Below are 11,268 nucleotides of genomic sequence, written 5' to 3' on the forward strand. Positions count from 1 at the left end.
TAGCCATTTCTTTTTTGTGTGGCTGTTTTTCTTTCTGAGCTTTTTATTTCTTCTTTTTACACCAGTCCCTTTAGCATTTCTTGCATGGCTGGCTTGGTGGTGATAAACTCCCTTAGCCTTTTTTTGTCTGTGAAGCTTCTTATTTCCCCTTCAATTTTGAATGATAGCCTTGCTGGATAGAGTATTCTTGGGTTCAGTCCTTTGCTTTGCATCACTTTGTAAATTTCCGTCCATTCTTTTCTTGCCTGATGTGTTTCTGTTGAGAAATCATTTGATAATCTAATGGGAGATCCCTTGTATGTAACTTTCCGTCTCTCTCTTGCAGCCTTTAAGATTCTCTCTTTGTCCTGAACATTTGCCATGGTAATTATGATGTGTCTTGGTGTGGGTCTTTTCGGGTTCACCTTGTTTGGGACTCTCTGTGCTTGTGTGACTTTTTTCTTCCCCACTTCAGGGAAGTTTTCTGATATTATTTCTTCGAGTAGGTTTTCTAATCCTTGTTCATCTTTCTGTTGTTCTGGCACCCCTATTATTCGTATGTTGTTTCGTTTCATGTTGTCCCAAAGCTCCCTTAGGCTCTCCTCCTGTCTTTTAATTTTTTTCTCCAATTGCAGTACAGTTTGGGTGTGTTTTGCTTCCTTGTCTTCTAATTCACTAATTCGGTCCTCTGCTTCTCCTAGTCTACTGTTGATACTTTCAAGGGTGTTTTTTATTGCAGCTATATCGCTCTTCATTTATTCTTGGTTCTTACATAATTTATTGATTTTTTCATCTGTTTCTTCTTGCTTCTTGCATAGGTAGTTGATTTTTTCATCTGTTTCTTCTTGCTTCTTGCATAGGTAGTTGATTTTTTCATCTGTTTCTTCTTGCTTCTTGCATAGGTAGTTGATTTTTTCATCTGTTTCTTCTTGCTTCTTGCATAGGTAGTTGATTTTTTCATCTGTTTCTTCTTGCTTCTTGCATAGGTAGTTGATTTTTTCATCTGTTTCTTCTTGCTTCTTGCATAGGTAGTTGATTTTTTCATCTGTTTCTTCTTGCTTCTTGCATAGGTAGTTGATTTTTTCATCTGTTTCTTCTTGCTTCTTGCATAGGTAGTTGATTTTTTCATCTGTTTCTTCTTGCTTCTTGCATAGGTAGTTGATTTTTTCATCTGTTTCTTCTTGCTTCTTGCATAGGTAGTTGATTTTTTCATCTGTTTCTTCTTGCTTCTTGCATAGGTAGTTGATTTTTTCATCTGTTTCTTCTTGCTTCTTGCATAGGTAGTTGATTTTTTCATCTGTTTCTTCTTGCTTCTTGCATAGGTAGTTGATTTTTTCATCTGTTTCTTCTTGCTTCTTGCATAGGTAGTTGATTTTTTCATCTGTTTCTTCTTGCTTCTTGCATAGGTAGTTGATTTTTTCATCTGTTTCTTCTTGCTTCTTGCATAGGTAGTTGATTTTTTCATCTGTTTCTTCTTGCTTCTTGCATAGGTAGTTGATTTTTTCATCTGTTTCTTCTTGCTTCTTGCATAGGTAGTTGATTTTTTCATCTGTTTCTTCTTGCTTCTTGCATAGGTAGTTGATTTTTTCATCTGTTTCTTCTTGCTTCTTGCATAGGTAGTTGATTTTTTCATCTGTTTCTTCTTGCTTCTTGCATAAGGTGTTGATTTTTTCCTCCATCCAGTTTATGCACTCTAGGACCCTTATTCTGAATTCTTTTTCTGTCATGTTGCATGCCTCTGTATCACTTAGCTGCTTTTCTGGTGAGTCCTCCTTTTCTTTCCTTTGGGGGTTTCTTTGTCTACCCATGTTTGATCTCACCGACATATATAGATGTTGAGTCATTCAGTGGCTGCTCCTTGGGTGGCAGTGGCTCCTCGGGCTGTGGTTGCTTCTTGGGTGGTTGTGGTAGCAGCTGCTCCTCCTTTGGTAGCAGGTCCTCTGGTGGGTGCTGTTCACAGCTGTGGTGGCTCTTCTGGCTGTTGGGGTGAGGCTTCACACACAGCAACTGTTCCTCAGACAGAGTGTGTGGTGATCAGGAGGCTGCTGTTGCTTGGATCTTTCTGTGGGGAGTAGCAGGGCTCCTCTGAGTTCACGTCACGCTGCATGAGAGCCATTGCTTCCCGGTTAGTAGCCGATCTCTGGGTCACGTCATTAGTCTTTTACTGACTTGTGTGGTATGCGCAACAGGAAATAATTCGCCTTCAGAGAACAGGAAAAATAGGTTTATTTGCATGACGCTTATTAATTTGTGCAGTTATTCAATGTCTGGTAAGTGAATGTTCAAGAAAGAATGCTAATTTTTATTAAAATGTTCTATTATTTTATGTTAACAATGACTCATTTATTTCAGCCCTTTGTATTCAGCATGTCTCTATCAAAGTAAACCTATGTTTCTATGAAAATTGAAGCTTTCGTTGTTTTGCAGCCCACGTAAACTTACACCTTGTTTATTTGTCCCATGTTAGCCTTTGAGTTTGACATGCTTGGTATAGACAGATTGTAGAAAGCAGCAGAGACGGGGCTGGAGAACTGCAGGCTGCTCCCTGTCACACAACACCTAGTAGCAACCCCAGGAGAGGAGCCTCCCAGACTGCTGGGGCCACCCACTTTGCTGTCACTCAGAGAAGCCCCGTTGGGGGCAGGAGGGACAGGAAGCCTGGACACAGTCAGGCTGAAGCCTTTCCTCTCGGGGCCCAAGCACTTTGTCCCGCCCCATTGCTCCCGCCCCATTGCTGGGCATTAGCGTGGCTCTCATCTTCTGCTCTGACACTTCCACATCCTGAGTCTGACTGCAGCTGAGAGACTGCCCCCACCCCCACCCCCCCCCCGCCCAGGGCTAGCCAGTCACTGCAGGCCACTAACCACCTACCCCAATGCCCCCAGGTCCAGGTACAAGTCAACTAGAGACAGCGCCTCTGCCCCAGAGCCTGCAGAAAGCATTCTACCAGCAAGTCCTAAGCCTGCTCGCCCGCCCCAGTCATTCTTCTCACAGTCACCACGGGCCAGGCTCTTGCCCACGCTTCTCCCCACTTTCTCTGCCTCCTCCCCAACCCAGGGCTCCCTCATGTGGCCCTGAGTGGTGGCCATGCCCCCTCCTCTTGGGAGCTGGGAGTGACAGCTGTCTCCTCCTCTGCAATCCTCTCCTGACCTGTTGTCCTTGCTTAAGTGTGGAGAGCAGCTACAGTGTTTGGACAGTTCAAGCCTCGGACTAATGAGAGGGCACAATTCTCTCATTACCACGTGCAAGTCCCAGTTTGGAGGGCAGAGCCCTCCCAGCACAATTATAGCCAGAGGCTATATTTGTAAGCATATTTGTAAGCTTGAACCTATGGTCTGAACACGTGGCCCCACATGTCTGAGTGATGTGGGCTTGATAGAGCTCAGGTGCATGTAATTGAGTAAATTTGAAACTCATGAGAACTTTGTAACTATGCCCTTACTTTGCCTTGTGGAATCTGGCTATAAAATAAAGAGACAGCTTACAGGCTGTGGCACTGTCTCTCTCCATCAGAGAGGGCAGCATCCCACCCAGACCCAGCTTTCTCTTGTCTGTCTTTTCTAAATCCTTCAGATCCCCCACTCAGGTCCACCCTTGGCCATGATGGTGTGGCACACTAAAGAAATAAGTTGAGCCCCCAAGTTCAGGGGTCCTGTAGAACACAAAGCACACTCGGGAGCCAGGCAGCCAGGCAAACATCTTTCTCCTACAGGAGGGACGCATCACGTGGTCTGGGAGCAACTGAGCAGGCGTCAGCTCAGCTCTTTAATCCTGATGCACATGACCTGTCCCTCACTCCTGATTGGAGCTCAGGCACTCAGTCTTTCATGATTGGCTAATTCAAAGGGAGGGGTTGGCCTTTGCCATTTCAAGATGGTGGACCCCAGGGGAGCTTCAAGCCATGTGGCCAAAATGGTGGCTACCATGTCACTCGGTCCAAAATGGGAGCTGCCTCCAGTGGTCAGCAAACTCATTAGTCAACAGAGCTAAATATCAACAGTACTTCTTCAAAATAGACTCGCCCAGGCCAAAAACCGACTTCTGCACATGGGCCATGAAGTTTCAATCACACTGTACGTGTGCGCCCGCATGTGTATTTTGTGGAAGAGCCACACTCAAGGGGCCAAAGAGCCGCATGTGGCTCTCGAGCCACAGTTTGCTGACCACGGGCCTAACCTATTCTTTGACAGAAGAGATGACTTGTTTCTTCGCACATTACTCAACCTCCACGAGTCTATCAGACGCAGGAGTGAGAGCAGGTTGTCCATAGCGGTGCTGAGGAGCCTCCTCCTCAGACTCTGGGCACTCCTTCATGGAGACACAAACTGAAGGCTCCTCAGGGCCACACAGTGGGCACCTGGGCCAGGCACTCTCCCTGGTGGCGACCACACAGCTGCCAGTGGGACATTTCCATCACACGCACCCACTCAGCCAACAGCACCTCAAGCTAAAGGGCACAACGGGTCCCCACTCCCGGGTGTGGGCACGGGGACTGGTGAGGTTGAGGGACTTACCCCAGATGGCTCAGCCAGACAGCAGTCAGCCCTTCCCGCTCCCACACCCGCCCCCAATGGCGGCTGCTTTTCTCCACGTTCACACGCCTTAACAGCGAATGAGTGTCCACCCCACAGGGCATCCAGTCCTCATGGAATGAAACCTGCTCTCTGTCCCTCTGCTCGTTCTGTCCCCTTCCTTCTGGCGTCACTCAGCCCAGCTTGCTAATCAGAGGCCTAGTCATCCCTCACTCCTCCTTCTCCCTCAGCCCCATGTCCAATTACCAAGTGCCTTCAAGGCCACCTTCCTCCATCCCCCTCCCTCTAACACGAGTCCAATTCCACCCAATCTTACCCACTGGTGTTGACCAGTAGGACCTTCACAGGGAAAATCAGGCAATGACTTACCTAGACCCTCAGAATGCTGTCCACACCCTTTAGGCAGCTCATGGTCCAGTTCTTCACCCTCGTCCCTCTCACCCTCATCCCTCTCACCCTCATCCCTCTCACCCTCATCCCTCTCACCCTCATCCCTCTTCACGCTCATCCCTCTTCTCTTCCCTCTGTTCTGCTGTTCCTGAGCTACCTGTGCTTCCCCACCTCATGCTCTCTCTCCTGCTCCTTTGACGCCATGTTCGCTCTCCCTCCTACACCCTCCGTGCCCTCCCCGTGTGACACACACTCTCCTCCCAGCAGACAGTCTCTCCTCTGGGCACCTCACTGCCCCAGGCTGGACCAGCTGCCCCTCCTCTCTGTGCACAGATGGCTTTGATACAACTTTCTGTGCCTCTCTGCCAGCACCTCTGGTTTGGGATCTACGGGGAATAGTAAGAGCAGGGCATGAGGACAAGCCTGCCCAGCACCTCTACACTCAGGACAAGGCCAGATACATTTTGGTGAAGGGCCTTAAAGAAGGTCTCCCAGCTTGGAAGCCGCAGTGTGAGACTTGACTGGCTGTCTGTGACTTTCAGAGCATGGGGTTCCCACTGCCACTGTCCTAGGATGAGGATCCCTTGGAATGTGCTTCCAGACTGAAAGGTGCTCTTCAATGCCAGAGGCTAAAACCAGCAGTAGTTAGCATTAATGCAAAAAGACCCATTGGAAGACCAATGGACTTTGATATTCAGCAGGGCTGAAAATCAGCATAATATTGCCCTGCTGTGAGCTCAATGGCTGAAGGCAATGCCCTAACATGATAATCCTTTTACTGTTTCCCAAACTTTACCTTTGATATGCCTGTATGCATTTCTGAAGGGCAAATGTGTATTAAAAGCTAACAAGGCCAGGGTTTCAGTGAGCTTCTCCTCTAGAAAGAGGTTTTCACCTGGCCACCTATGCCTTCTAAATTCATATTTCTTGTCTAGTGTTTTCATTTGTGCATCGCACCTTCTTCAGATCCTGAACCCTAGCCGTGAAAGTTTGGGGCACTTTAAGGATGTGATACATCTGGGTTCACTCCTCATCTCATGTCAGATACATTGGAGAAGTTTCCTGAACTCTGTGTGCCCCATTGCTTGCTGTCAGGACTTAGTGAGCTAAGAGCCCTCACATGCTGTGCACTCCTCTAACATTACTGTGAGAACCAATATGCAATATTACTGTGAGAACCAATACTGCAGCATCGCAATGAGAATTGAGGCTGCAGCATTACTGTGAGAATTAATGCTGTAGTATTAATATAACAATTACCATGCAGGCTTCACTGGGGTTCCCCAAAATCCTACCCATTATTTCACTCTAGAAAGAACCCCAGAGGGTAGAGGGTCACCTGCTGGCAGTGGCTGCAATGGGTCTTCTCTGCCTCCTCTGTTCCTGCTCCTGTTACCTCCCTCCCTGCCTTGCCCACCTCCTACCTGCTCCTCAGTGTCCCGCCCAGGGCACCTCTGCTTCATGATTAGAGAATTTTTCAGCTTTTCGGTGTCTCTGTGTCTGACCTCAGCGAATGAGAAACCTCCTGCAGCCCTCACCCCAGGCGGCCCAATCTGAGGCCAGGGCTCCGCTGCCCTTTGCCCCATTCCATGCTGGTACCCGGCAGGTCATGCTGACCCTGGACGTTTCTCCTGAATTAACTTCCTCGTCCATCTCCCATCCATGACTCGGTTCAGGGCACCCAGTACTAAATTGTGTGACCCCACAATTTCCTGACAAGGTTCCCTGCTCTCCCTTCACCTCCACATCCAGTCCCCCAGGACCCCCGGTGTCCTTCCCAAATGCCCTCACCCCGAGCAGGAGGGCATGAGGGGCAGGGAGGGCAGGCAGTGGCCCAGGTGACACCCGTGGAAGAGCATGACCTGCAGGTGGGCAGGTGGGCGCTCAGGGCCTTTAGACGCCTTTATGAGCGAAACTCACTTGGAAACAGGGAGATGCTACCCAGAGGCCCTTCTGCCTTCCTGGCCAGAGGACTAGTGGTCCCATCTGTCCATGACCCTCCTCTGGCCTCAGGGCACAGGATGCCCGTGGGCAGCCACAGCTGCTCCTGACCCTTCCCACCCTCCTCGCCCTCCCTGCCCTCGGCCCCCGGGCTGGCTGAAGGCCTTGCCTTTCCCTCCCCACAGCTCCCTCTGGCCTCTGCTCCTCTGTGCCCAGCTTCTCTCTGCCCCCAGCCCCTGCCTCACGCCCTGTGTATGTGTTCCCCCACGTCCCACGTGGTTCAGGGTTCAGGATCTGGAAGAGGAGCCGCACACAAATGAAAGAGAAGAGACAAGAGACAATTTGGAAATAATGGGGGGCCAGGTGGGCAAGCCCCACTCAAGGGGGAGGACTTCCACTGGTGCGCAGGCCTCGCCAACCTTTTATTCAACTTTGGATACACATCTAGTTCTTAGGCAGGTAATTGTGGTAACAGACAGACTATCTTAAAGGTCAGTAAATATTAGAAGGATTTACTCTGAGACTATTCGATCAGGAAATAGCTTGAGCCCCCATTGTCTGGACTAGACAATCGGTGCTTAACTCTGGCCCTTGCCATAGGTTCAAGGTTCACCAGCATTCCGGGATCCTTGTTTGCACTTCTCTGCTAGTGAAGACAATGGGTGGCTTCGTGCAACGCCCACTCCTCCTCTCCTTCCCCCAGACAGACCCCTCCTCTGAGGAGCTGCCCTGAAGGCCCAGCCTGGCTCAGCTGCCACGCTCAGGGCCCCAGCCCCCGGGACCGCCACCTCTCCCCACGTGATCATGCTCTGCTGTGGTCCCTGTGCCTGTCTCACCCCCTCTGGGCTTGGAGCTCCATCAGGGGGATCCTGTGTGCTCGGCCCCACCTCCCTGCATCTCCTGGGTCCTGAGAGGGGCCTGGTTTGGAACAGGAGGGAAGGACCTGTGGGCGCAGGAGGGCTGCAGGGCCAGGGGGCCAGGGCTCAGGCCAGACAGGCCCAGCGTCGGTGTCCATCTGGGGGAGAGCAAGGGCATTTCTCACTCTGAAGGGGAAATGTTGATTCAGGTGAGGCCTGGGCACTGTCCCAGGAGCAGGGCAGTGAGCTGGGGCCCGGTCTGGGGGAGGCAGTGGTTCCCAGGAGCAGTGAAGTGGGTGGACTGAGCTCTGGAGGGTGCAGGGGCCTTCCCGGAATCGCCCCACTTCCTGTAAGAACCCCACCAGCTGGCTGCTTTCCCTGCATACCAGGCGCTGGGCCGGCCCCTCCCGGGATCCTGTGTGAGTCTGGACACCAGGGCTAATGGGGGCGGGGAGCTGTCCCTGTCTGACCCTGAGAATGGAATGTGCGGCATCAGGCAGACACATGCCTGGGAGGAAGGAGGAGCGAGAACAGAGGGGCTGGGGTGGCACCGAACCCCAGCAGCAGCTGAGACTCACAGGCCAGGCCACCAGGGGGGCAGCTGCGGGAGAGGCAAGACCTCGGCTGCAGACTCACCTGAGCGCGAGGAGCCTGGACACGGGCCTCAGAGGCAGGAGCACATGGCCCAGCAGCTGCAGCCGGGCCTGCGAGGGGCAGGCACCACCCGTGGGCGCTCGGGCCCCACTGTACAGGGGCCTCAGAGGCGGGAGTCCATGGCCCAGCAGCTGCAGCCGGGCCTGCGAGGAGCAGGCACCAACTGTGGGACTCTCGGGCCCCACTCACGGCCTCGGGGCTGGCACAGGGAGGCCCTCACCCCGAGCAGGAGGGCATGAGGGGAGGGAGGCGGGCAGTGGCCCAGGTGACACCCGTGGAAGAGCATGACCAGCAGGCGGGCAGGTGGGCGCTCCGGGCCTCTTAGAAGCCTTTCTGAGCGAAACTCACTTGGAAACAGGCAGACCCTGCCCGAGGCCCTTCTGCCTTCCTGGCCAGAGGACCAGTGGCCGCTGGACCCAAGAGTTGGGAGCCTGTGTGGCCCAGGGAAGCAGGAGCGGGGTCATGGGGTCATGGGGGTCATGGGGGTCATGGGGGTCAGGCTGGGAGAGGTGGTGCCTTCCCGCGCCCCTGCACACAGAGCTTCCTGGTGGAGGGAAGGGCTCTGCCAGGTCCCCCGCTGGCTGCCCCCCTCCCGCCTGCAGTGCGGCTCCCCCTCCCGCTCTCCCTGATGCCTGAGAGCTGGGCAGCCTCCCTGTGGCTCCAGCAAAGCCGCGTGCACAGGGGGAGGGAGGGGTGAGCGCAGCTTAGGTGCTGGTTGTCTGGCCAATAGCCACCACGCCTGCCCGCTCCACCTGCACACGCGCACAAACTCCCCCCGCCCCCACTCACACACAGACACACACGCACACGCACCGCACATGCACCTCTGAGGCGCGCACAGCCCTGCCCTTCATTGGGCAGCACCCGCCCCTCCGCAGACCTGGCTGAGGCCCCAGTGGGCTGAGCCCCGGGGAAGCCCCTGCCCATAGCCCAGGACGGGTTCCCATGGAAATGGGCGCAGCCCTGCACAGGGAAGGCGGGGCCAGGCCGCAGGGGGCTGTGGGAGAGGGTCTCCCTGCTCAGAGGAGACCAGGGAATGAAAGCAGCTCTGATGCCCTTGGGCGGGGCCAGGTGAGAATGTGCCCTGGAGGCCGCTGCCACCACAGCCACCATCGCACCAGACGCGGGACCAACAGGATGGAAAAGCCTGGGCCCTGGTGCCCGGGAGCTGCTGGACTGAGTCTGCGCCCTGCCTCCCGCCTCCTGTTCCAGGGACAGCGGCCGGCCAGGCTGGGGAAGCCGCTCTCAGGGGAGCTCTGCTTCTCCCGCCCACATGCACCCCAAGGCCAATGAGCCCTGGGCTCCCCGAGGTCCAGGCTCCCGCCTGCTGAGGCCTTCCCGTGGGTCCCGCCCCGAAGGCTGCCCATGGCTCCTGTCCTCGTGGGGCGGGTATAAGATGAGGGCCCACGCGGGCCTGGGGCTGACAGCTGGGCCTCCCATGCCCTGTCCTGCAGTGGGAGCCCGTGTCCAGGGCAGGGCAGGGGTAAGGCTTCCCTCCGACGCTCACCGCTTCCAGGCGGCTCCCAGGCCAAGCCATTCCAGGCCTTGAGGTGGGAAGTCGTGGGCCTGTCCCTGAGAAATGCTGAGAATCCCTTTAATGTTTAAACCATTTAGAATTCAGTCCTTCTGAGCAAAAAGGAAAGTGAAAGCTGAAGTGTCCACTTGGGTATAACACCTGTTGCACTGGGAGCAGAAAGCAGACCCTGCCCTGGTGAACAATGGGAACAACAACTTCGGTAAGTCCCCAGCTCTTTCTAGAACCGGCTGTACAGGGGAGGGCAGCTCCCTGGTATAAATGAGGGCTTCGGGCTGTGTTTCTCGGGCTAGTCTGGCTCTCTAAGAAACAAGCACCCACTTAGGCTAGTCCAGGGAAAGCAGGTGTAGTCTGAGGACCTCTGTGGAGAGGGAAGGGGATTCTGGGAAAACCCAGCATCAGGAGCTGTCATGAGGCTGGTCTGCCAGGGCCTAGAGCTGGGAGGCGTCAGGGTCAAGGTGGTTCCAGGCATCTCAGCCCCGGGAGTTTACGCACCTCCACTCGACTGCTCTGCCATCCACATGACGTGACTCGGCTAGCTTGCTTTTTCTTTTCTTTCTTTTTCTAAAAAAATATTTTTTTTTATTGATTTTGAGAGAGAGAGAGAAGTATTGATGTGAGAGCAGAACATGGACTGGCTGCCTCCTACAAGCCCCTCACCGGGGATAGAGCCACAACCTGAGCATGTCCCCTGACTGGGAATCAAACCATGAACCTTTTGGTTATGGGTCAACGCCCAGCCACCAGCCACACCGGCCAGGGCTCAGCCAGCTCTCTTCATAGGCCTGCTCCCTTCTCTCCTGCTATTACCAGGGGCTTCTATTTGGTCCGAGTTGGTGGTGTCTCCTCCCACCCATGGTCCACTGGTGCCTTTCTTGCCTCCAAACTAGTTTTTAATTTGCATTTAAATTGCATTGAAACGATTTTTCAGTTTCAGCCCCTACTGCCCAAAAGCTATTTTTTTTTTCATTTCTTGGTTCAAATTTCTTAGAGCGAGGGGATTTGATTAGTCCAGCTCCACTTCTCAAGGTGGATCATAGGATGCTGACCTGCTTGGGGCCCTGACTCCTTCCAGTCCAGCTAGATCTAGTCCAGTTTGATCACATCACATGGTGTGAAACAGCTGCCTGGGCACCTGGGATTGTGGGGGATCATCTTCCCTTAAAAGGAAATATGAACATAATAGGTAGTAATAGAAACTTTCAATAATAGGAACTTAACATTAAAAAATTGTAAAACCTTTTCATCTTTTACTTTATGGGTTTTTCTATGGCCTTTATCCTTAGAGTGTCTTTCCTAATTCCAAGATCTGATACACATCCATCTGTATTAGTTAAAAATTTGCTTTGTGGTTTTATGTTACATGTAACTATTACTTTTT

General features: G+C 52.9%; 1 protein-coding gene across 2 annotated transcripts in view; it reads left to right on the plus strand.

Moving 5' to 3' along the window:
- The first annotated feature begins 8,832 nt into the window (after positions 1-8,832).
- LOC102258264 (HRAS-like suppressor 3) overlaps positions 8,833-11,268 on the plus strand; it is a 14,889-nt gene continuing 12,453 nt past the window's right edge. Inside the window, exons 1-2 of one of the 2 annotated variants that reach the window (XM_005857493.2) lie at positions 8,833-9,424; positions 9,968-10,089. In XM_005857493.2, coding sequence (XP_005857555.1) covers positions 10,072-10,089 — 18 coding nt within the window. In that variant the 5' untranslated portion in view covers positions 8,833-9,424; positions 9,968-10,071. Of the gene's footprint in view, positions 9,425-9,756; positions 10,090-11,268 lie in introns of those variants that run through there. The other variant, XM_005857494.2, reaches the window with a different exon arrangement.

This window comes from Myotis brandtii, unplaced genomic scaffold (genome assembly GCF_000412655.1).
Source record: "Myotis brandtii unplaced genomic scaffold, ASM41265v1 scaffold1112, whole genome shotgun sequence".
NCBI lineage: Eukaryota > Metazoa > Chordata > Mammalia > Chiroptera > Vespertilionidae > Myotis > Myotis brandtii.